At 40.2% G+C, this 27,344-nt stretch overlaps 1 protein-coding gene across 1 annotated transcript in view; it reads left to right on the forward strand.

Annotated features, from left to right (window-relative positions):
* The window catches only part of znf536 (zinc finger protein 536), a 504,202-nt gene that overhangs the window by 333,806 nt on the left and 143,052 nt on the right, over positions 1–27,344 (forward strand). Inside the window, exon 6 of the mRNA XM_059992966.1 lies at positions 16,529–16,681. Within this exon, the coding sequence (XP_059848949.1) occupies positions 16,529–16,681 (153 nt within the window). The remainder of the gene's footprint in view (positions 1–16,528; positions 16,682–27,344) is intronic.

Below are 27,344 nucleotides of genomic sequence, written 5' to 3' on the forward strand. Positions count from 1 at the left end.
AAACCTGGAGATGCTGCATTTAATTCCCTCATCTAAATCATTAATATATATTGTAAACAACTGGGGTCCCAGCACTGAGCCTTGCGGTACCCCACTAGTCACTGCCTGCCATTCTGAAAAGGTCCCATTTACTCCCACTCTTTGCTTCCTGTCTGCCAACCAATTCTCTATCCACATCAATACCATACCCCCAATACTGTTTGCTTTAAGTTTGCACACTAATCTCCTGTGTGGGACCTTGTCAAAAGCCTTTTGAAGATCCAAATATACCACATCCACTGGTTCTCCCCTATCCACTCTGCTAGTTACATCTTCAAGAAATTCTATAAGATTCGTCAGACATGATTTTCTTCTCACAAATCCATGCTAACTTTGTCTGATGATTTCATCTCTTTCCAAATATGCTGTTATCACATCTTTGATAACTGACTCTAGCATTTTCCCCACCACCGATGTCAGGCTAACCGGTCTATAGTTCCCCGGTTTCTCTCTCCCTCCTTTTTTAAAAAGTGGGGTTACATTAGCCACCCTCCAATCCTCAGGAACTAATCCAGAATCTAAAGAATTTTGAAAAATTATCACTAATGTATCCATTATTTATTGGACTACTTCCTTAAGCACTCTGGGATGCAGACCATCTGGCCCTGGGGATTTATCTGCCTTTAATCCCTTCAATTTACCTAACACCACTTCCCTACTAACATATATTTCCCTCAGTTCCTCCATCTCATTAGAACTTCGGTCCCCTACTATTTCCGGAAGATTATTTATGTCCTCCTTAGTGAAGACAGAACCAAAGTAGTTATTCAGTTGGTCTGCCATGTCTTTGTTCCCTATGATCAATTCACCTGTTTCTGACTGTAAGAGACCTTCATTTGTCTTAACCAGTCTTTTGCTTTTCACATATCTATAAAAGCTTTTACAGTCAGTTTTTATGTTCACTGCCAGCTTTCTCTCATAATCTTTTTTCCCTTTCCTAATTAAGCCCTTTGTCCTCCTCTGCTGGACTCTGAATCTCTCCCAGTCTTCAGGTGTGGCACTTTTTCTGGCTAATTTGTATGTTTCTTCTTTGGACTTGATACTATCCCTAATTTCCCTTGTCAACCACGGGTGCACTACCTTCCCTGGTTTATTCTTTTGCCAAACTGGGATGAACAATTGTTGTAGTTCATCCATGCAATCTTCACCTAAGGATTTGATTTCATTTTTTACCAACAGAGCCACCCTACCCCTTCTGCCCGTCTGAGTGTGCTTTCAATACAATGTGTATCTTTGGAAGCTAGACTGCTAGCTTAACTTCCTTCTTTCCTTGACTAACTCTTTGTGTCTTCTTCCCCCTTTATTTTCTACCATTCTTTACATCTCCAGCAAATCATGCATACAATTCCTTCATTCAACGTGATGATAATTGCAGTTGCAAAGCTCGTCAGACAGTAATGCCCCCCAGTGTAATTATTTCTCCCAGTGCAGTGCAGTGTTCAAACCTTGCTCATTTCAATAGCATTTCTTTCAAGAATTATAATGTGCTCCCCTCAAACAGTGACTCTAGGGCCTGGCAAAACTTTTTCCCTTTAAGCTTCCAGTTTATTATAAGTTTTGCTAAGAAGAGTACAATTTTTTGGGGGACCTGATATATATTTGCCTACAGAGTTGAATATAGACAATATATCAGCTGAATAAAGGTAACTTTTGCTTCACTTTCCATTTCCAAGCATATGGAATTTTTGAAGAATCTGCTTTTCCCAGAAAATAGTAGTTTTCAGAGAGTAGATGCTTATATAAAAATTAGAAATATCATACTATTGGTACTTATTCAATTAGCTAGTCTTTATATCTCACTTATGAATCTAGAAGTTAGCATTCAATTAGGCCATGTCATTAACAAGCATTCTTGCTGCTCCATTGCCAATTGGAAAGAAATACTAATTACAGTCAAGGGTAAAATCATTGTTCTTCATTCATCAGAGCTATCCATTCTGACCTTCATGGGGTCCAACTGATATCTCTGGGTTGCTAGCGATTCGACATCGGCTGGCTGAAATGTGCAGCTTGCAAACGCTGAAGCAAAATACCTCAACTATGGGAAAACTGAAAGAAAACAGAAAGCTGGAAACAAATGGCAGTCTAGGTGGCATCAGCGATGAAATAAAAAGAGTTAACATTCCAGATGAACAGTTGGCCATTGCCACCTCCGAAATTAACTCTGCTACACTTTCAGAGATGCCGCTTGATCCATTGAATATATCAGGATTTTCTGTTTCCCGCATAATGAGCAGTTTCCTGTTCAGGAAGTGACACAGTAAAATTTAAAACTTTTTAATGTGGTTATTAATGTGTGACAGTGCACATATAGGCACCTAATTAACAAGAAAATAACATTATACTGAATTGTATACAGGAATGCCAAGAGTATAAGTTTCTGCTGTGGGAAAGACGGGAGGCAGATCAACTGACTTCTTTCCCCTATAGTAAAAGATCACTTTATTGACATCTCCTGGCAAGTGCTGAGCAATGGCTAGGCCATCGCAACCCTCTCTCAATCAGAACACTAACCACTTGTGTCCTTCAGTTTTCTCGATCTTTATTCTATCACCAACATTTCCTTTTTCTCTCCGTTCCTTCATCACACCATCCCAGCCCAGCCTACAACCTCAAACATTTCTAATTTTTCTCAGAAATGATTGAGAGTCATTTATTATAAACTTTAATTTTGGTTCCTCACTTGACAGATGCTGCCTGACCTGTGCACATTTTCAAGCATTTTCTGTCTTTATTTCAGTGTTGCTCAAAATCTAGCATTATGGGCTGTTTTGCTGGCTGAGGAGTTGCATGTGTAATGTTTGTGCAGACTTAAATTGACAGGAAGATCATTGATGAAACCCAGGACACTGGCCTAAGAAACTCTTGGGACTGAAAGGATTAGCACCCTTAATTGTCCGAGGCCTCACTCCAGCCTGTGGAAAGTGATTTCTCTTGATGCCTGCTGATTGCCTTTATTAGTGCTCTTTAATGTTGCACTTGGTAATTGCTGTATTTCTGTGGCAAAGGCATTCACTCTGAATTCACTTGATGGCATGAACATCGATTTCTCGAACTTCCAGCAATGCCCTCCCCCACTTCACCATTCCCCATTCCAATTTTCCTCTCCCACCTTATCTCCTTACTTGCCCATCACCTCCCTCTGGTGCTTCTCACCCTTCCCTTTCTTCTGTGTCCTTCTGTACTCTCTCATCAGATTCCCCCTTCGCCAGTCCTTTATCTCTTTCACCAATCGACTTCCCAGCTCTTTACTTCACCCTTCTGGGTTTCACCTTTCACCTTGTGTTTCTTCCTCCCCTCCCCCCCCAACCTTCTTATTCTGACTCTCCTGATGAAGGGTCTTGACCCAAAATGTCGACTGTACTCTTTTCCACAGATGCTGCCTGTCCTGCTGTTCTTCCAACATTTTGTGTGTGTTGCTCGGATTGCCAGCATCTGCAGGTTTTCTGTTGTTTGTGATTGGATCCTTTGTGGAATTCAGTTGTTTTGTTCATGTATGGTCCAGAAGTGGTCCTGAAGACACCAGAAGTGAGAAGCAGTGGATCAGCTAATGGTGAGCTGATGACCTGACACAGTAACTCCACTTCTTTTTTCGATGATGTAGCCTGCCCTGTTGAATAATTTGTCATTGTTTCAGATTCCAGCATTCTGCCTTTCAGCCAAGCTTGATTTTTTTTCTGCTTCTTTGGGCTGAAGAAGCAGAAAAGAAGATATGTTTTGTGACTTAGAATAGAGTACAGTAGTGCCCTGTATTTTGGTGGAGGTAGAAGGGAGAGGTGGATTGTGGTGACTATGCAGGATAATAGAATGACATTGTATAGAGATGAATAGCAGGAATGTAAAATGCAGAAACCATGAGACAGGATAGCTGATGGTGCGTTTGATTTGTACCTCCAAATTAGTGTGTTCAACCTATCAAAACACATTGATATATGATGAGCAAAATGCTACAGGGCCTGAGACTTCTTTCTCATTATAAAAAAAAGATGAAATTTATATCAACATGAAAAAAAGGCTTACTGGAGAAAAGGTCAGTCACAAAACTGATCTGCCTTTCATTGTTAATCTTTTGACAATTGCCCAAAATGTAAAAATACCAGTGATAGCTGAGGAAATGAAGGCACTGATGGGGAAGGAGACCGTGATCGAGTGGACGAAATTTACAATAACAGAATATTCTTAAACCCAGTCGGGCTTGGCAAGCTGTCTGACCATTTGAATCAAATAACACAGCAGTAAATATGAAAAATTACTCTACATCAGTATTTTTATAGGTTATGATCCATAAATCCAGTTTACCTAAACACCAGTGTTTGCATCCGGAAGATTTAACACTTAGAAGATCAGCTTTAATTAAGAATGCTTGTTTCATCAAAGTTGCTAATTTGGAATGAACTGCCTTTTCTTTTGGTATCATTCAAATAATTTGAAAAAAACAGCTGATACCTCTTCTTCTTGTAATTTATTTGGATGTCATCCATTCGAATCTTCCTATAGAAAAAAAACACAGGTTGTGGCTTCCACCTGAGTGCATTTTAAATTTCATCTACAGCTTACAGCTACAGGTTCTGCTGATGATCATGGCAAGATTTTGAAAGCAAGGGTCATGAGTTAAAAATTGATCCCTCCAGTAGCTTTCAGATGAAAAGATGCATTCTCTTATTTTTTTAAAAAAAATAGGAATAAAATTGATGATAACTACATTAAAACAATGTTTATTTTAGCTTTAAGTCTGATGTATTTTAAGAAAAGATTGTGCATTGTGTATGATGTGACCTTCATCTGACAAACATGCATTGTGCAATAAACTGTCAATATTTGTAGTTATAAGGTACAAAATGACATTTACAATAATTGGAACAGCCATATTAAAAGCCTGGATCTGCCAGCTGGCAGGAGATAAAGACGTGACCCATCTCACTGTTCATCAGGGAAATTTATTTTTGCCAGTTAATAGATGAGAAGAAACTGCTAGCTGTTTTAGGTGGCACCTTTTATTCTTCCAGAAATAAAACAAAGGAGTACTGTTATTGCTGTGACTGTCGACTGATTATGTGTAATGTGCACTGAAAAATATTACAAGGCACCAAAATGGTGCAGGTCATATACAGAAATAGGACTGAGAAAAGATTGAATAAAAACAGGTCTTTCTTATTCCTGTTTGTTTTATTTTCCTTTGTTTCATGGATCACCTATGGCACATTAACCTTTGAACATTGAAACCGTTTCAATCATCTACAGGATCACATTTGTAATTCATTTTTGCTTGGGTATAGGCCTTTGATCGTTGATACTGTGTGTGTATCTATATATAAATATATGTATGTCTGTGTGTGTCTATATAGACACACACACACATACACATACATGCACACATACAGTGCAACTTGATATATTAGGAGCAAGAAGGCAGAGTTGGGAAAGCAAGGTTATTTTGCCCAGTCCTTATTTGTATCATAAATGTGCCATCTCATTATTCTTGCCTTACCATTGCTCCTAAGTTCTGTAATGTATAAAGTATGAATACTCAAAATAAGTGTCAATATTTTAACTGGAAATTTCATCCTTTGAAATTTTCAGAAATTGCACAACCAGTAAGTTAATTTGAAATGGACACCCATCTTTCGTCTTAACTATTTCCTTTGGAACTTGACAACATTTGAATTAATATAAAAATCAGTATATAAAAAAGAAGAAATTCTCTTAAATAGTTGGAGCCTGAGGAAAGAGCTCTGTTTCATCTTTAAGACCCTCTTCAGCACCAAAATGTATGTTCAAAGCAATGAATGCATCATTTATGAAAATGAGATGAATAACATTTAAGAAAATTTTACTGTTTAATCACAATCATTCAAGAAGTTGCAGTAACAAATGCATTTAAGACCTCTCTGAGCAAAAAGAAAGCAAAAGATCATTGTAAAACCCAGGAAATGTGACTTTATGTTTTCTGCACAAAATGTTAGATGTAAACTTTACAGTTCATTTAGAACTGGCATACAAAGAGGAGATGTGTATGAACGATGGGGATAGAACTATCATAGTGAGTAGCAGAAAGTTGCAGTGGATGTTCAGTAACATTCATATGAAAGGGGTGCCAAAATTGTACTGTTAATAAACTTGTTACCTCACAATTTCAACAGCTTGGGTTCAAGCCCGATCTTCAGGGCTGTCTATGAGGAGTTTGTATATTCTCAATGTGATCTCCTGTTCCATCCTGAAATCAATACCTGCAGGTTAAATTGCCATAATAAATTGCCCTCAGTGTGTAGGCAAATGGTAGCATCCAGGGTAAGTCGATGGGAATTTGGGGAGAATGAAATGGGAATAAAGTAAGTGATTGCTTTCGGCTGTCATAGACTTGGTGGGCCAAAATGCATGTTTCTGCCTTATATGACTCTTCAAATCTGAAAGACCAAGAAAAATTAAGTGTAGCAAAAAATAAGAAAAGAAAAATTGTTTATGATGTTGCTCAAAAAAGGAAGTCCTCTCTTGAACTATTTTTTGGCTTCAAGTTTTCAGGAAATTCAGGACAATCTGTTTCTGAGAAAATGGATGTGTGTCATATTTGTGTTCAGATTCAGAGAGAATTATAATGCTAACAACAAATAGTATGAAATAAACAGAGTGAAATTTTGATTTATCTTTTTTTGGTGTGCTGATTAGTAATAGCATATTACAGACGATGATTATATTTCGTTGCGTACTTGGCAAATGTAAAGCAATTCTGAAATGGGAAATCTGTAATTTTGTTTTAATAAAAACCAAAACACCCATGCAGTCAGCGTGAATGTTACACTACATGGCTCTGATTCTTAATACAAGTTACCATTCTTCATTTTGATGTTATTTGTCATTGCATTGTTCTGGCCTAGGGAAATACTCAGAGCTTCATTCCACTTCATACCTTGACATTTTAGGCTTTTAGGGTTTGGCTCTTTGATATTCAAAAGAAAAATGTGCAGAGCTTATGTCACTTTCCCATGGAAGCAATGATGTAGTTAAGATTTGGCAGCATTAATTTTTCAAGAGCCTTTTAATGAATATTTCAGAATGCTATTGTATGCACAAGCCTATGTTTTATTTCATAGGCTCTATAACCGTTATCTTCTGGGTCAGTCCCAAATGTTCCATCTGTCTTGTGGCCACCTCCACCCAAATGGATGGTCTGTGACCATTTTTGTAACTAACTGCTGTTGGATTTATAGAAGTCAACTTTACATTTTTAAAGAGGAAACTTTTAATCCCTTTCAACTCCTAGTCCACGAAGAGCCTTGCCACAAACATACCTTTACCATGAGCCAAATCCCATCTCTTTGCCCAAGTTTAACTCTCTCTCCCCAGGAAGCTCTTTGAACTGATTGAACGATAGAACTTTAAGGAGTCATAGAGCACTACAGCACAGAATCAAGCTCTTCAGCATATCTAGTCCATGCCAAACTATTATTTTTCCTAGTCCCATTGACCTGAATCTGCAACTTAGCCTTCCATGCCACTCTCATCCATGTACGTACCCAAACTTCTCTTAAATGTTGAAATCAAGCCACTGGCAGCTCGTTCCATAGACTTATTACCAACAGAGTGAAGATGTCACTCTGGCTCTGACTTCACTCTGACTGGAGGCCTGTGACTAGTTGAAAGCCACAAGGATCTGTGCTGGGTCCATTTCTGTTTTTCACCTCTATATCAATGATCTGGTGAACAGGATCAGCCAAGTTGTGGATGACACCAAGTTTGGAAATGCAGTAGAAGACTAGAGCTTGTAGTGGGATCTGCACCAGCTGCAAAACTGGGCTGAAAAATGCAGGCGGTGTGAAGTTTTGCACGTTAGTAGGACCAGGCAGGGTAGATCTTATGCCATGAATGGTAGGGCAGTGAGGAGTGCAGTAGAAGAAAGGGATCTGGAAATGCAGATAGCTAGGCTCATAAAGATAGCTTTAGGCACATTGGTCTTCATAAATCAAGGTACTGATCTGGTATTGGGAAATGAACCTGATCAGGTGTCAGGTCTCTTAGTGGGAGGGCATTTTCGAGATAGTGATCATAATTCTATCTCCTTTACCATAGCATTGAAGAGGGTTAGGAGCAGTTAAGTCAGGAAAACACTTAATTGGAATAAGGGGAAATATAAAGCTATCAGGGAGGAACTTGGAAGTATAAATTGGGAGCAGATGTTCTCAGAGAAATGTATGGCAGAAATATGGCAAATGTTCAGGGGATATTTGCGTCGCATGCTGCATAGTTACGTTCCAATGAGACAGGGAAAGGATGGTATGGTACAGGAACCATGGTGTACAAAGGCTGTTGAAAATCTTGTCAAGAAGAAAAAAAAAGCTTACGAAAGTTTCAAAAAGTCTAGATAATGATAGAGATCTAGACAATTATAAGGCAAGCAGGATGGAGCATAAGAATGAAATCAGGAGAGCCATTAAGGGCCATGAGAAGGCCTTGACGAGCCGGATTAAGGAAAACCCCAAGACATTCTTCCAGTATGTGAAGAGTAAGAGGATAAGACATGACAGAATAGGACCAAGCAAGTGTAACAATGGAAAGGTGTGTATGGAACCAGAAGAGGTAGCAGTGGTACTTAATGAATACTTTGCTTCAGTATTCACTACAGACATGGACCTTGGCAATTGTAGGGATGACTTATAGTGGACTGAAAAACTTGAGCATATAGACAATAAGAAAGAGGATGTGCTGGAACTCTTGGAAAGCATCAAATTGGATAAGTCACCAGGACCAGGTGAGATATATTCCAGGCTACTGTGGGATGTGAGGGAGGTGGTTGCTGAGCCTCTGGCAGTGATCTTTGCATCATCAATGGGGATGGGAGAGGTTCCGGATGATTGGAGGGTTGCAAATGTTGTTCCCTTATTCAAGAAAGGGAGAAGAGCTAGCCCTTGAAACTATAGGCCAGTGAGTCTTACCTCAGTGGTGGGTAAGTTGATGGAGAAGATCTTGAGAGGCAGGATTTATGAACGTTTGGGGAGGCATAATATGATTAGGAATAGTCAGCATGGCTTTGTCAAAGGCAGGTCGTGCCTTATGAGCTGATTGAATTTTTTGAAGATGTGACTAAGAACATTGATGAAGGTAGAGCAGTAGATGTAGTCTATATGTATTTCAGCAAGGCAATTGATAAGGTACCCCATGCAAGGCTTATTGAGAAAGTAAGGAGGCATGGGATCCAAGGGGACGTTGCTTTGTGGATCCAGAACTGGCTTGCCCACAGACGGCAAAGAATGCTTGTAGACAGGTAATTTTCTGCATGGAGGTCAGTGACCAGTAGGTGCCTCAGGGATCTTTTCTGGGACCCCTACACTTTGTGATTTTTATAAATGACATGGATGAGGAAGTGAAGGGGTGGGTTAGTAAATTTGCTGATGACAAAAAAGTTGGGGGTGTTGTGGATAGTGTGGATGGCTGTCAGAGGTTACAGTGGGACATTGATAGGATGCACAACTGGGCTGAGAAGTGGCAGATGGAGTTCAACTCAGATAATTGTGAGGTGGTTCATTTTGGTAGATCAAATATGATGGCAGAATATAGCATTAATGGTAAAACTCTTGGCAGTGTGGAGGATCAGAGGGATCTTGGGTTCTGAGTCCATAGGACACTCAAAGCTGCTACGCAGGTTAACTCTGTGGTTAAGAAGTCATACGGTGTATTGGCCTTCATCAACCGCGGAATTGAGTTCAAGAGCCAAGAGGTAATGTTACAGAGATATAGGACCCTGATCCTATCTCGTACCCCACTTGGAGTATTATGTTCAGTTCTGGTCACCTCACTACAGGAAGGATGTGGAAGCCATAGAAAGGGTGCAGAGGAGATTTACAAGGATGTTGCCTGGATTGGGGAGCATGCCTTATGAGAACAGGTCGAGTGAACTTGGCCTTTTCTCCTTGGAGCAACGGAGGATGAGAGGTGACCTGATAGAGGTGTATAAGATGAGGAGAGGAATTGATCGTGTGGATAGTAAGAGGCTTTTTCCCAGGACTGAAATGGCTAACACAAGAGGGCACAGGTTTAAGGTGCTTAGAAGTAGGTACAAAGGAGATGTCAGGGGTAAGATTTTTACACAGAGAGTGGTGAGAGCGTGGGATAGGCTGCCAGCAATGGTGGTGGAGGCGGATACGATAGGGTCTTTTAAGAAACTCTTGGATAGGTGCATGGAGTTTAGGAAAATAGAGGGCTATAGGCAACCCTAAGTAATTTCTAAGTACATGTTCAGCACAGCATTGTGCACTGAAAGGCCTGTATTGTGCTGTAGGTTTTCTATGTTCTATGTACTGAGTACAGCAGATGTGTTGTTATGGGGTGTGTGTGTGTGTGTGTGTGTGTGTGTGTGTGTGTGTGTGTGTGTGTGTGTGTGTGTGTGTGTGTGTGTGTGTGTGTGTGTGTGTGTGTGTGTGTGTGTGTGTGTGTGTGTGGTCCGTCAGTCGTGGTCAACCATGGGTACTGCACCAACCAAGGTAGGCACCGGGAAGTGGCCTCTCCAAGGCGCAAGCCAGGGCAGAGTTGATATGGAGATCCATCTGTTGCCCATGCAGTGGGATCCCCTCTCCACACTGATGACGGGTCCAAAGGAACGACGGAAGTCGAGTCGATACGGTTTGGTGCCAGCAGCATCGCAGGAGTTGCCGTGCCGGTGCTGGGTACGGCAGTCAGCCGCCTTCGAGACTCCAACTCTGGATTTTTCCTCAGAGTTTACTCCCAAAGCCTTTCCCGTGAGCGGGTATAACCGCAAGGCAGCGGAGGTTCGAAATCAGAGTTTTCCCTCTCCTAGATGAGCTACTATCCATGGTTAACGAGCCCCATCTGTCCGGAGCAACTGGTTTTAAGGTGGTAGTGGCCCACGTTTGCCCCTTCTCCTGTCAGTGAGAACAGTTCTGCCGGGTGTAAGAACTATGCCACACGTGAAGGCCAGGAGTTGGACTTGGTTGTCAGAGGTTGTTTGAGACACACGCCATGAAGAGCATTTGTTAGCAGTGGGAGCTCGTCCTCACTACCATCTTTTACTACCTTTGGAACCAATGTTATGTTGAGGCTATATAAAATGTTGGTGAGGCCTAATTTGGAATATTATGTTCAGTTTTGAGCATTTACCTGTAGGAAAAATGTAAATAAGGTTGAAAGAGTACAGAGAAAATTTTCAAGGATGTTTCCGGGACTGGAGGACCTGAGTTATGAGGAAAGATTGAATAGATTAGGACTTTATTCATGAGGACATAGAAGATTATGAGGAGCTTTGATGGAGATGTACAAAATTATGGAGGTTAGATAGACTAAATGCAAGCAGGCTTTTTCCACTGAGCTTGTGTGGGACTACAGCTAGAGGTCATGGGTGAAGGGTGAAAGGTGAAAAATTTAAGGGAAACATGAGGGGAACTTCTTCACTCAGAGGATCACGAGAGTGTGGAAGGAGCTGCCAGCACAAATGGGATATGTGAGCTCGATTTCAACATTTAAGAGAAGTTTGGATAGGTACATGGGTAGTAGGGGTATAGATGCAGGTTGATGGGACTAGGCAGTTTAAATTGGTCAGCACAAAGGGCTTGTTTCTGAGCTGTATTTTTCTATGACAATATGACTCTTAAGTTTCCCATCATGTTCCCCTTAAACATTTCATGTTTCACGCTTAACCCATGACCTCTTATTCTATTCTTGCCCAACTTCAGTGGGGTTTATATCTCCTCAGACACTAATTCGTTGGAAAGTTTTAGTTCACACCAGTCCATCTTTGTCAAAAAGTATTTGGAGTAACTGAGAAATAAATTTATATTTTTCATTACAGTACAGAGGCAGATTGTGACTCACTTTCAATATATAATGAATAATCACACTGATTTGATTTTGCTTTTTATCCCCCAAGGATTTTTTTATATCTGAATAGTAATTTCACACCCACTTATGTTATTTCACAACAGCAACATACTTGGTGGTTTCCAAACTTCATGGATGGAAAGGTATAGGGGAGTTCTCAGGATAACAGGCATTATTAACACCCAAGGTTCAGCTGGTTCTATAGCAAGCCAAGTTTCAGAACACTGCTGTAATGTGCCCACATTGGTCTATTGGTGGGCTACTGAGGTGAGAGGAGACTCTATGAAAACTGTTTGTTCTCAGCTTCAGAAATGTGCCCTCTGTTGCTAACTGAATTCTCCCTACAGCTCATTCCTCAGTAAATGATCTTGAACTACAGTATGTTCGTGAGTTGCTTGATGGATCGTCTTTTGGCAGTGTTCTTTTAAATAAAACATTTTAATATTTTCATAACAATATTTTTATAATAAATTATATACAGAGTGAGATTTTAGCAAAATGCTGATCGTAAGTGAATGAGAAAGGAAGTCATAGCACAAAGCAGAAGAATTCACTGTTCGCTCACAGAGAAGATGTGTGAATCAGGTGAAATTTCTTTGATTGCTTGATTTAAGCAGGCACTTTGATTCTATTAACTCACTTTTGTTGAAGGGCAATTATAAAATAGACACTGAATGATCAGATAAATAAAAACTGTTCCTGATCCAGTATACAACAGTGGACTGGTTCTGAAACCAAAGGAAAACAGGAGATTCCCAAGATATGCCATCTAACGATGATTCAGAACTTGCATCAGTCAATTTTTGGACTGCTACAGATTCTGTCACACAGTAAACTGATATTCATTTGTAAAGTGGTGCTGACAATTCACATAAGGATTATTACCTTGCCGGTGGTGACAAATAAGCTGATTTTAATGTTGATAAGAGTAAAATTTGGAAATTAGAAGAATGAACATAGAAAATGGAGGTAGTAGGGATGCACAAATCTGAGCAGAAGTATCTTCCAATGGGCCTACTTCCTTTCTTAATTAGCAGATAAAACAAATTAAACTTTACTATGAGTGACTGTCATCTACTCACTGGTTATTGAAAATAAGTTTCTCCTTGATTGAATCCACAAATTCAGCTTGAACTGCCTTAGACCAGTGCTGTGAAAAATTCTGTTCTGTGTATCATTCAATTTAAAACTGAGATTGGTGAAGAGACAGATCTGCAATCATTATGGAGTAGTATAGGCACTTTACAGTCCTTATGAACTTCACATAAATCAAAGAAAAATAGGACACTGAAAGCCCAGAGAAAAGCTGGTAAACCAAGTGGAAAAGCAGCAAGGGTCTGAGAGCGAATAGAAACTCTGTGGAAAGCTTGAATTCGCGATAAAAAGGCACCTGTGGGAAAGGTTAGAGCTATAAACAGATCGGCAGTTCAGAACAGAAGTTTCAGAAGTATTGTGCTGTACTTGCTTGTATCAGAGGAAACAAAGTACAGCTCATTGTGAAGTCTGGTATGAGATTGCAGTAGGTGCAAAATCTCAGAAGCAGCTGAAGATATTTTAACATTTCTATCCTTCAAAACAACGTTGAGTGAAGCAACTGTTCAGAGGGAAGTTGCATACAAGGCTTGCTGTAAATTGTTAGGGTATGAGATTGCAGTAGGTGCAAAATCTCAGAAGCAGCAACCTCTAGATTGGAGGAAATTAAAGAGTTGGAAATGAAGAGCACCTCCAATGTCACCTGCCAGCAACCTTCCTCTGGTTACACTGGAGTAAATTGCATTATAGTACAGATGGGCAAACGTTGGCAGAAGAAATGCACTGAGGAATGTAGAGTCATGCTTAGTTGTTGTTTGTGTGAAGTATACCATGTTATCAGTTGTAATTATTTTTGTTGCTCATTTTATGTTGCATTTGTTTTTGCCGAGTGATGATGAAAAATAGAATTTAGGTCCATTGTGAGAGGGGAATCGCTGATTTGTTTTTGTTATTGCAACCAGAAGGAGACTGTACCCCTTGCTCTCCTGCTGTCTATTTCTGCTTGACTTTCTTGTCTTTCTGCTGCATTGCCTGTTGCCCTATCAGTGATGGCAACCGATAGATCGTTTTCCTGGTAAGATTGTGCAAAGACTCCAAGGTTCTTGGCATCTGCTACACCAAGTGCAGCAGGTAGGTCATCTCCAGGGTGGTCTGGGCAGCAGAACTGGTTCAACATGACAAACGTTCACTTTTTTGATACCCAGCTGCAGATTGGCAGTTCTTGTCCATTTCTTGCAAACAAAACTCACTTGTGTGTCTGTTGTCATGATCGATCTTGCTTAACCTGACCCTCGTTGTCTTGCATCCAATCTTTGGCTTGTTGTAATGGCTCAAAAGCAGACAAAGATGAAGACTAAAAATTAGCTTTATTTGTCACATGTACTTTTAGACACATATAGTAAAATGTGTCGTTTCTGTCAATGACCAGCACAGTTCGAGTCTATACTGGGGGCAGTCCACAAGTATCGCCATGCTTCCAGCATTAACATAGTATACCCATAATTTAAGAAGCCTAACCCACACATCTTTTTGGAAACCAGTGCACCTGGAGGAAGCCCATGTGGTCATAAGGAGAATGTACAAACTCCTTACAAACAGTGGCAGGAATTGAACTCCAATCTTACGGTGGGTGCTGTAAAGTGTTACACTAACTACTGTATTACTGTGCCACCCACATAGAGGGCAGAGCAGGTTGCTGCAAGGGCAGTGGCCACTGATGTGCTAAAGCTGCTGCCTGTGGCAATACATTAGTTGAATGCCAAGAAAATTTCTGCTATAGTACATCTCAGAGTTGATAGGCCATACCTACAAAAGGCACTCAGTAGTGCTCTCCATAATAAAGATGCCTGAAGTCCTTGGGAAGTTTAATGCTTATTTGCCTTTCGCTCTCTGGTAATATAAAATGATTGGTCCTTGAACCTGTTGGAACAAAAAGTGTTAGTGATTTCAAGTAACAGTGGAAGGCAAAACAAATACGTAATTCCTGCTCCTGTTTGGCAGGAGTATACTGTATTAATTCTCATGATCTTGTTTAGAGAATGCAGTTGTGGCATTTTTCTGTGAGAACACCCTTACTGAATCGAAGACGAAGGGTGACCTCTTTGCTTCAGTAAGCATGTCCTCGACGATAACTGCTGCAATTGCATCCTCTCAGGTTTCCCAAGCTAATCCTTTGTGAAGCTCCAGCAGGCCAAAAATCCCTAAACACTGCAGACAAAGATTCTCCTTCTTCCAACAGCTCGTCCTTGCCCCACATCCCCTATACTCGTTATCTCCTTTGCCTACATGCCAACGAATGCAGTCACATCTGGGAACAACTGGTGGGTATTTGAAATATTTCAACATCTGTTGCTACACTTCCTACTGGCATTGGCTCTGAAGGCTGAAAGGAACCTTTGAGAATCATGGGTAAATATATAGAAATCTACCAGCAGTGACATGAAAGTAGTTGATGATCTTTTTAAAAAGAATTAGTGCAAGTTCCTTTTCAGCTGTTAAATGCATGTTTGGGGAACTGAATTAAAAGAGAATATTAGCTGTCTAGATGAGCTCCAAAGTGACATGGCTGATGAAAATCAGCAATGTGTACTCGCTGATGTTATAAGTTGCATTTCTGGTGTAGTTGTAGTATGACCATCCAAATGGCATCAGCACCCCTTACTCCACAGCGGTAAGCTGTAATGGAAATAATTTAGTGCCTGTGGCACTCAAGAATTGCTTGCTTTGTAACCATATTTAGCAGCTGAAGTCAGCTTGCCAGGAACATTTTGAAGAAGACCATGGATGTTATATCACAAATGGTTTATAAATTATTAACAGATGAACCCAGAATGTTAATTTCATGTAAGTCTGGTTAGTGGTGATGAAGGATGTAAACTGAAATGAAGGAATGAATAGGATGTTTAAAACACACTTTAGTGCAGAGAAAATGTATTCCTGACAGAGGCAAATCCTTTAAATTAGCTTTCCGTGTGAATTATTAGAATCCGTTTCTTGTGCTTGAATTGCAACTGGATCGATTAAGTAGTAGTTCAAGGGGAGAAAATCTTGGTGGTCCAGGTATTCTTTTCCAATTTCTGAGCAATTGTTACACTTCTTGTGTTCTGTAGAGACTGACCTATACCTCCTGATCACTTTGTTTTAATACTTGATACCTTTCATTTATTTTATCTTCAGACATTTCACTTCTGAGGAATCATAATCCGTGTAAACAGGGAGATGTTTTGGTGAGGTGAGCATTGAGTGTTGCTCCCTTTCGAGCATTAAGCAACTGTTGCTTTACTTTCAGCCTTTGCTGTGAGCAGGACCCTGCACAGCTTCCTAGTGCAGTTCCGCATTAAGCCAAAATAATGCACAGAATCAGGCATGCTGCTGATGCAGCTGTTTCCATTTTTTTCTATTAGTCATTTAAATGAAATATGCCATCTGCTGCTAAAAGATGATGATGGTAGAATCTTAAGAATTTGGTGAACAAAAATATAAGCAAACGTGAGTCGTCAGCATTCTGCCAGCTTCCAATATGAAAGAGCGAGGTACACTATTGACAAGACTGACTTAATGTTGTGTTAGCAAAATCAGTGGAGAAAGTTCTGACGTTGGTTGTAATGATGGTGATAATTTGTATGCATTGTAGATGTAGGAGAGGAATTGGGAAGGCCTGCAGGAATACAACAGCCTTCTTTACTGAGGGATCGTGCCCATGGATCAGCCACCCGGGATTGTCCCTACTGCGGTAAATCGTTCAGAACTTCCCACCACCTGAAGGTCCATCTGCGAATACATACAGGTCAGTGAGCACTCCTGAAATTCCCCACATAGATTAGTTCCAAATGGTTTTCTTATGATATTTGTTTGTATGAAGCAGAACATTGCTTCTCTTTAAATGTTTGCCAGATAGCCAAAGTATCTACCAAATCTAATATAGATTTTACTGCAGTTAACATCAGTTTAAAAAAAAAGATTTGTTCTATGATGAAATCAGCTCACTCTCTCATATCCTGTTTTGCCACTGGTAGTTAAAATTATAAGCATGATAGAGCCCTGCAATATGGGAACGCATGACACCAATGACTGTGATAAGCAGAATCACACAGGCCCATTCTGATTCATTGGAGATTCAATTCTAGTGAATCTTACAGTGATTATGTAAAAAGTGAAATTATTTTCTGTCAATATCACCATAAATTAGGCAAATTGAGTAGCTGGACATCAAGGTCGTCTGTGACACCTGTTGTCAAGAAACGCTTTTCTGCTTTTCACAAACAGTTGAAAAATGGGTCAAACATAATCTAATTCTGTAAAATGCAAGTTTATATACTGGCACATGCTACTGTCTTCTATATGCATACAGTTGCTATTTATTTTTTTGAACAGTTGGCTTGTAATTATATTGGTTGGCTCAGCCTTGCTGTTGCAGCTCTAGCTCATCAATCTGTACTGTAGAACAGCTTCAGTCTGTTTCTCAAATTACATTTAGCTCCAAATAATGTTAGATCAAAATATTACATACAAAATAAGCCTGGGATGCAGGTCTATCAGATAGGTTCTGAAGGACTCCTCTGTCTATGTTATCTCCATGCCTCATCTTTTATCCCACATCCCCCTCGAATTTCATTTGTTTTATCTGTTCAAATGTAACACTGTGGAAGACTGATTAATTATCAGTGCTGCAGCCTTGGGATGTACCATAGTTTTCTATAAGCACTGAACTGCTTTTTAGCTGTGTAGTCACTGATATAAAGCAGGATAGGCAACAACTAAAATATGTACAACATGAAGTCTGACCAGTAACACCACAGTAATGATGAGTTAGTCTGCTTCAGTAGCGCTGGTATAAATATTGGCTGCAAATTCAAGGAGACTAACCTGTTCTTCTTTAGATGGTGCTATGGTAACTTGAAGTCCATCTGAGTTTAACACCTTCTTTGAAAGATGGTACTTCCTCAGTATGGCCTTGGTATACGAGCCCATGTTTTGCATTAAAATTTCTGGAGCAGAAGTTAGACTCACAAGCCTGGTACCCAGAGACATCACCACATTCTTGTTTGTCAATACCTGTGTGATCAGTTGAACTAGAGAGTACCAATTTCAATGGGGATGTGAGGCCTTTCTGTTATCTAAATAGGTAGGAAATTATCCAACTGCTCCACTACTTTATCTCTCTGTAAGCAGGTTTCATATCGCTAAATATACTTTGTTCCTTTCTTTTGGACCTCAGACCTATCCTTTCCAAAGCCTATCCTTAATCTATAAGTTTCCTCAGCCCCAGCCTAAGCTGGTGAAATAGTTGACAGCAATCAGCTTTGAAGTCAATGGCCCTATGCAGGATAGGTAGAGCTTCTAGGAATTACAAAGTTTCTTCAAAAGCAGAGGTTGGCATAAATAGTCCTAAACATTGTTTCAGCTGAGCTTTCCTAGACTTTCAATAGAGTTACGATTGAAGGGACACCCAATTTTATTAAGCACACTTTTCCACTGCTTGTAATAAGCATCCCTTACATGCTGTATGTTATCAACATCCTTTCAATCTACGTAAAAATATTCTAAAATTTTAAATGTTTGTTCCAGCTTTGTCTAATGTATTTCCCAAACACTAATCACCTCCTTCTCAACTTCCTCCTGGATCTGCAACTTATATCAGTCCCAGAAATACCTTCCATGTAAATCACATAGCCCCTAGCTCTCTGAACCTATCTTCAGTGGCACACCTCCATAACAACTTCTGAGTGTGCTGATACACTTCTGGTTGAAACAAAAGCTTGGCAGCAAATATAAGCAAAACTCAGGAGGGTAGATGGTTTTCCTGGGAAGAAGCTAAATATTCTCAAGTTTCTGCAGGAAAAAAGCTGCAGAGGAAAGAAAGAAAGAGCTTCCAGAACTGCCCAGGACAAACGAGCCCAAAACATTTAATATCAGGGAATGGAAACTCTCTGGGATGAAGAATGAAGTTTTTGATTTTATCTTTTTGGGCAGAGATGTGTATTTATCCATAAATTTACTGTTACTTTGTTTGAATGACGAAGTGTATGGCCTGGTATGATGATGCACACTTGACTTGGATAGACTATGACTAAGCACCTATTATACTGACTTTCCAACGTTTCCTGCATTAACTCACTGTGCCAGCAAATAGGACGTTCCTCATCAACCCCAGGACAGCAGACTGAAGTGTCAGCTAGTGTTCTTCCTCACCATCAACGGCCGATGACTGCTTCTTGAAAGTGAACATGCATAGAAGCCAAGTGTGGACCCAGGCAAAATTAGCCAGGCTGCTACAAAGATAAATAGGCTGCCTCGCTGCCCACAGTTCAGGTTCCTACATGATGAATGGTCACTTGGATGAGGCACTGAGGGTTGGTGGTGCCAAGGGAAACCAGCAGCAGCTGTAATTAAATGCATTAGTAACATGGCGCTTTTAAGAGTGAATTCAATAAGGGAACAAGGAAGAGTGGCAGTATATATCGAAAGCAAGACAGTAAGAGGCTTGTGTGAAACAGACATTAGTGTGAACCAGGTGGGCCAAATGGTCTGCTACATATTCCTTCTAATTTTTTTCCCAGGTGTAACATTAAGAAACATGCACATGGCATATAATGTCTATTCAGTGTCTTCAAGGGATGGAGAGGTAGATTCAGGCGGCTTTTGTTCAGGTGAAAATTTCAATAAACAATTCATTTTGGAGACCAGATATACCAACTACTGGTTTGTCATTTAACTGCATGCGTCATAGGGGCAGTAATGAGCGACTGCATCTGTTTTTGAATCTAGACTCTGTTAGCTGTAAACACCACCTACTATAGATTGCAGTGGAATGATCAGTGAGATTAAGAACTGCTTATTGCTGTCTTCAGCCTACTTCATTATTATTTATTTTTGAAAATGGCTGGATTCTTCTTCATGGAGCAGGATCCCAGCCGTGTCAAACAATGATAACTGAGCAGCTGATAACTGAGTGACTGATTTTTATTACTAGGCCAGATGTCCTTCTATTAGTGTTCTGATGCGGCTGGTATCAATTTCTTTTTCAAGCATTAAACATTTTGAATATTGCAGATGGTAAATTTAAATTAAAGCTCCAATTGGGAAAGTGCTGGGATGGCTTACTTTCTTACGACAAGTTCCAATATTCTACATTCTTCATTTATCCATTCCTGGGAATGTCTGTCTTTTCACTGAGTTTTCCTCAACGCTGAAAACCAGTCCCTGTATTTTGCCCGACCACACTCATTACATTGCCATCCCCCTTTCCCTCCTATCTCCAATGGTGAATTTCTTGCCATCACCACCACTTCATGTGGGCATCTTTACTGCAAACAGGTAGAATACATAAGAACATAAGAAATAGGAGCAGGAGTTGGCCATCTGGCCCGTCGAGCCTGCTCCGACATTTAATAAGATCATGGCTGATCTGGCCACGGACTCATCTCCACCTACCTGCCTTTTCTCCACAACCTTTAATTCCCCTACTATGCAAAAGAGTAAGCAGACAGCTCACCCTCCTGAGGTATTTACATCATTGTTCAAGCTAAAATGCCAAAGATTTTGAGCTTCAGGTAGAGACTGCGGACTATAATTCTTTAAACACTTATTATTTAATATCATCAACAGCAATTTCTATTGCGTAATTTTGATTGGTTCCCATCTTATTTTTTATGTAAAGTACATTTAATTCATAAGTCATTGCACTCAAGATTTTATCCTTTTAATAGCAGCAACGTTACCTAAACCAAATTGTAAGTTAGCTGTATGAAAAATGCCTTCAGGAAAAAAACAGTGTACAGCAGTCAGCAACACTTCTATGGACTTGCTGGAGTTTAATTGAAACCACAGTTTTCTACTTCAGGGTATATCCAAAGCATCATGTTTCCAAGCAGCCATGCCCAGCACTCCAAGATTGATTATCAAAGCATTGGGGTCCTATTCAGAGAGAAAGAGTTCAAATCCCAATGTTCATTGTCATTTGAACTGTCAGTATTGGCAATGAACCCTGGGATCTGAACCCTGTCTCTCGAAATAGGACCCCAATGCTTTGGTAATCAATCTAGAAGCTTCTGGGCATGGCTGCTTGGAAACAGAAACTTTACATATACCCTAAAGAAGAATACTGAGGTTTCAATTAAATTCCAGCATGTCAGCAGAAATGTTGTCATATAACATTTACTCTGGAGGTTTCCACATTCAGTGAAATAAAACGTTTGTTGCAAAAACATTTGCAAATAACTAAAATGTGCTGCGTAATGCTTCATGAATGAAAGTTATATAATGTTAAAATGCAATCAAAACCCAAGAAAATGATATCCAGCATCTTGCTGGTGTTGGCATTTACCAACACATTTTTACAATGTGACAATACTCATTCAGCATCATAAGCCGTGTATAGATCTATTTAAACTCTGATCAATACAGAGAGAATAAAATACTTACAATGTTTGTCTGTGATTAGAAAAAGTCCTTATGAGTATAAAATTAACTTGGCAATATTTACAAGAATAAAAAGAAATTTGGTAGTGATAAGCTGTTAAACTGAGGTGAAGAAATTACACTGAAGAATGTAAATATGTGATCAAGGATCTAGGTCCTCATGGACCCCCACTGCTTCACAGTATGAACTAAACTGACACACTGCATTCAGAAAAAGTGAGAGCAACGTGTATGTGCTCATACATGAGATGGAATCCCTCTCCATCTGCTACCACACTTCTCTCTTTTCTCTCATGTTCCATCTCTTTTCTGTCCTCATATTATTCTCTGCTCGGTACCAGAATTAGTTTAGTAGCATGGAACCGACTAGAAATCAATTTGAATTTGCCAAAAGGAAAAATAAATGATTGGAGGAGATGTGTTAATATTAATTTTGGGGAGATTAAGGTTCAGTTGGGGCTGATTGTCTGCTGCAAGGTAGTGACTTGGGGCTTTCAAAAGCAGCCTATTAGCACATCTGCATTGTAGGTCAGTGAATAGTTAGTGGCCATGAAAGGAATACTTTGTGAAGAGGGTTAAAGATTGGATATGTAATCATTAAACATCCATGAGGATAGAACGGAAGACATAATTAATATGAGGAATAACCAATCTTATATGGCGGGCTGTTAAATTTTTAAAAATGTAGTTTTATCAAACTTGATCTTAAGTGGACTCTCATACATTAGCTCCATTAGTAGATTAATTAACAAGATTTTAATTTTCTAACCTCCCTGATTTTTTGTTGGATCTCATTAACAATTTCTTTTCATTTTATTATTATCTTTCCAAAACACCATCAAAGAGGATTAACCAGCCATTTATTTCTTTTGCGGCTGGTAGAATCTTCCTATGGACATAGTTGTTTAAAAACACTTTCTTGGTAATTATTCAGCTACAGAGAAGAAATAATATTCATCATACATAATTCATCCATTCAATTTTCTTAAATATCAGCCTCCCCTCCCATATTCTCTCACCACCACACAGAATGCTCCACAGAACTTTTCATGCCCAAGTCAACAGAGAAAAGAGACAGTATAATATTCAAAGGAAATTCATCAAAATGGAGTTCCTCCAGAATGGCTGATCAAGAAAATTGCTTCAGGTCCTAGAGAAGGATCTATTATTGAAAGCCTGAGCTAACTCCATGCTTTAATGTTTCCATTTTCATAATCCACTATACCAAAGTACCCCTTCATTATTTTCATACAAATCTTTACTAACCCGAGCTGATCACCCTTGCAGTCTTGGCCCATGGCCATCTTGATGACTCAGTTCAGATGATAATCTTTGGATCAGGTTTTGGTGTCAGGCTGTACAGAAAATTTTTCTGCATGATTTAGATATTCCAGTACAGTCCTGAGGGAAGGTTACTTTTCTGAACCTTGGAATAAGATCATGAGCAGAGGTCCCATTTCATTGTTCAGTGATGCATGCCAAGATTCCCATAGGCTTTCCTGAACATCACCCTCCACAGCCAAAATCAGGTTGGAATATGGCAGAATAAATAGAATGTGAAACTTTGTTGGAAAGTGAAGTTTCCTTCCAAAATTGGAGGAGGCCTTTTAGACTATCATTCTTATGCCACTCAGAGAGCAATCCTATTTCCCACTAATTTTCCCCATAACTTTTTCTCCCCCCACTCCCATAAATTCAGTCTAGGTCCTACAACTTAACTAAGGGCAATTTAATGTGGTCAATCATAACCATAAGAGATTCTGCAGATGCTGGAAATCCAGAGTAACACATACAAAATGCTGGAGGAACTCCGCAGGTCAGGCAGCATCTATGGAAAGGAATAAAGAGTTGGCGTTTTGGGCAGAGACCCTAGTCCTTATTTAGGGTCTTGGCACTTGGAAGGGTCACTGTCCATGTAGTTGCAGCTAACAGTTAGTACATTAAATCGTGCTTCCTCTTGATTGCACGTGAACTTCAGTACACATGTTAAGATACCTTACCATATAATAGTGTCTTGTTGAGACCAGACATAATGTATTTAAAAAGGATATACTTTCTCTGGTGGGAGCAAGATTCATCAATGCAGTTCCATGATTGGCAAATCTGTCATCAAAAATGAGATTAAGCAGTCTAAGCTTCTGTTCACTGCAGTTTAGAACAGTGATTCCCAAACGTTTTTGGGTTACCAGCTCCTTAGCTAAGGTGACCACTGGTGAAAAGGCATCAGTACCAGACAGTGAGGCAAATGGTCCCAGGTTGGTATCCGGTGGGCTCCTTGCATTCGTGTTGGGTTGAACATCAAGCTTGCAACTTGTCCTCATAAAGACAGTCAAATGCTACAGGAATGGCAAAAATGCTGCCCTCTGTGCAATTCAACAGTTTTAGTGTATACCTTAGTAGTTCAACTATTTACAACTTCATTGCTTTTTCCCCTTTCGATGAGGTGACTGGGTTTCATGCAGTGACATCAGCTTCTCAACATGAGGTTGTTTGTCACTCAGAAGAAGTCTCATATCCCCCACGTTCAGTAAAGTGCAGTCTGTTTCATTGCTTCGGAAAAGTTGGGCGACTGCACTGAAACTCCACTAAATAAGATGTTGGAAAGGCAATAGAGAACACGTTGACCTTTTTCCACAGTGCAGGATAGCATTCGGAGATATCTTTCTTGATATAATTTATTCGAACCATGGCTTCAGCTCAAAGTCAATTTGTAGCAAGGTCAGTTCTTCCTTAATTCTTCCTGTTAATTCTTCATTACAACTGTTCAGGAATGGACTTGCTACCCAGTCTGGAATATGGATCAAAAAGATCCTGAAATCTCAACATGTCTTTATGCAGTTCACACAGGTGAGCACAGTATACTTGAAGATCATCATCTGTTATTCTGTCTTTATTTTCCTACTCAGAGAGGCTTAGAAGTTGAAAAAGGTCGCAACAGCCAAGTTGTACTTAAGTAGGGTTAACCCAGACAGAAATGTGGAGATGACCGATTTGACTTTGATGAGTTTCACATAATTTCCTTGCAGCTGGAGACTGATTTCATTTTGTGAATAATTCTGACAAATAAACAATGCCATGCCTAGTATTCTTGAGTTAATTACTGAATGGCCCATTTGAATCTTCAAAATATTTTATCAGTATCAAAAAGTGCGTAAAATCATTTCACTTTCCTTTTGAGAGTCATCTGACTTCTGTGTGCAACAGCAAGTGTTCAAACTGCCCATAATTCTCAATACAAAGCTCTTGAAATAGTCAAGAATTGAGAAGATGGAACTTGATTTAATTTACCAGTATTTAATGATTCGTGCAGCCAATTACTTGGGCTTTATTGGAACAAGATGATGTCTGTAAATAACAAAGTGAAAGGTAAATAAGTTAGATACAGCTTTTTCAAGAATCCCTGGTGGTGTCTTGTCATTAATGGTGCCCTGCCTGTTGCACAAGCAATAATGTCGATGAGCGGGAGTCGGTTTCTTTGAAGAATTACTCAACAACCTGAAATATTGACTCCCGTTTCATATGTTTCTTCTCTCCCTGCAAATAACAACTCTTGAACCATGCTTTCATCTTTTATGAAGCAAACATACAAAGATTTGTCATCTGGCAAAGTTGACTCATCTAACTGCAGAGCAAATTCTGTTGTCCTAAGTATGTTGCACAGTGTGTCTTCCACAGTCTTAGACATTTCATCTGTTTGTCTTTTTAAAAGAGTTACCGATGAGCACAATCACTTTACTTATTTGATCTGGAGACTTATGCAAGCTGCACACAGAACCTCTCTTACTGCTGGCAGAATCAGCTTTTCTCCAATTGTATGTGGCTTTCCAGATTTAGCAATGAGCAATGAAATGTATGAAGTGCACAAACCACTTGTTGTGAAGTGCTGGAAAACATTGATGACCTACTGCTTATTGAGGAAAGTGAAGAGCTGATAGACAGGAGCCACAGGGAGGTAGTCATCCCTAGGCTACAGGGTTCAGAAAACTGGGTGACTGCCAGGAGAGGGAACGGAAATGCCCGGATAGTGGAGAGCACCCCTCTGGCTGCCCCCCTCAGCAACAAGTATATCGTTTTGGATGCTGTTGAGGAGGATGACCCGACAGGGGACGGCCACAGTGACCGGGTCTCTGGCATTGAGCCTGGCACTGTTGTGCAGGAGGGAAGGAGGGAGAAGAGGATTGTGGTAGTCATAGGAGATTCCATAGTCAGGAGAATAGACAGGAGATTCTGGGAGCCTGAGGGAGATACCCACATGGTATGTGCCTCCCAGGTGCCAGGGTACGGGATGTCTCAGATCGGGTCCTGAATATTCTGAAGGCAGAGGGCGAGCAGCCAGCTGTCTTGGTACATGTTGGTACCAATGACATAGATAGGAAAATGGAGGAGGTCCTAAAGAGAGATTTCCAGGAGTTAGGAAGGAAGCTGAGAAGCAGGACCTCCACGGTAGTAATCTCAGGATTGCTACCTGTGCTATGTACTAGTGAGGGCAAGAATAGTAGGATAAGGCTGATGAATGCATGGCTGAGAGACTGGTGCAAGGGGCAGGGCTTCCGATTCTTGGATCATTGGGATCTCTTCTGGGGGAGGTATGACCTGTTCAAAAAGGATGGGTTACACCTGTACCCGAAGGGGTCCAAAATCCTGGCGAGAAGGTTTAATAGAGTTGTTAGGGAGGGTTTAATCTAATTTGGCAGGGGGATGGGAACTGGAATGATAGAGCAGAGGAGGGGGGGAAACAGAAATAAATCTAAGATAGTGAGCAGTAAAGATGTCAGGAAGGACAGGCAGGTGATGGGGCAAATTTGCAGCCATTGGGATGAGTTGCAGTGCAATAAAGTTGCAGTGCAATCAAAGCAAAAAGTACCAAATACTGGACTTAAGGTATTATACTTAAATGCATGTAGCACAAGGAATAAGGTGGATGATCTTGTCGTACAGCTACAGATTGGCAGGTATGATGTTGTGGCCATCACTGAGACGTGGCTAACAGATGCATGTCTCTGGGAGCTGAACGTCCAAGGATACACGGTGCATCAGAAGGATAAGCAGGTAGGCAGAGGGAATGGCGTGGCTTTATTGGTAAGAAATTATATTAAATCATTAGAAAGAGGTGACATAGGATCGAAGGTGCAGAATCTTTATGGGTTGAGCTAAGAAATCGCAGGGGTAAATGGACCCTGATGGCAGTTATATACAGGCCTCCTAACAGCTGCAGTGATGTGGACTACAAATTACAACAGGAAATTGAAAAGGCTTGCCAGAAGGGCAGTGTTAAGATAACTATAAGGATTTTAACATGCGAGCGGATTAGGAAAATCAGGTCAGCACTGGATCTCAAGAGAGAGAATTTGTAGAATGTCTACGAGATGGCTTTTTAGAACAGCTTGTTGTTGAGCCTACTAGGGGATTGACTATACTGGATTGGATATTGTGTAATGAACCAGAGGTGATTAGAGAGATTGAGGTAAAGGAACCCTTAGGAGGCAGTGATCATAACATGATTGAGTTCACTGTGAAATTTGAGAAAGAGAAGCTGAAATCCAATGTGTCAGTACTTCAATGGAGTAAAGGAAATTACAGTGGCTTGAGAGAGGAACTGGCCAGGGTTGACTGGAAAGGGACACTAGCAGAAGGAAGGCAGAGCAGCAGTGGTTGGAGTTTATGCGAGAAGTGAGGAAGGTGCAAGACAGATATATTCCAAAGAAGAAGAAATTTTCGAATGGAAAAACAATGCAACTGTGGCTAACAAGAGAAGTCAAAGTCAAAGTAAAAGCAAAGGAGAGAGCATACAAGGAAGCAAAAATTAGTGGGAAGACAAAGGATTGAGAGCAAATAATATCAAAGAGGATACTAAAAGCTTTTTCAAGTATATAAAGAGTAAAAGATAGGTGAGAGTAGTTATAGGATTGATAGAAAATGATGCTGGAGAAATTGTAATGGGAGATAAGGAGATGGCGGAGGAACTGAATGAGTATTTTGCATCAGTCTTCATTGAGGAAGACATCAGCAGTATACCGGACACTCAAGGG

Source organism: Hypanus sabinus, chromosome 17 (genome assembly GCF_030144855.1).
Source record: "Hypanus sabinus isolate sHypSab1 chromosome 17, sHypSab1.hap1, whole genome shotgun sequence".
Classification (NCBI taxonomy): Eukaryota; Metazoa; Chordata; class Chondrichthyes; order Myliobatiformes; family Dasyatidae; genus Hypanus; species Hypanus sabinus.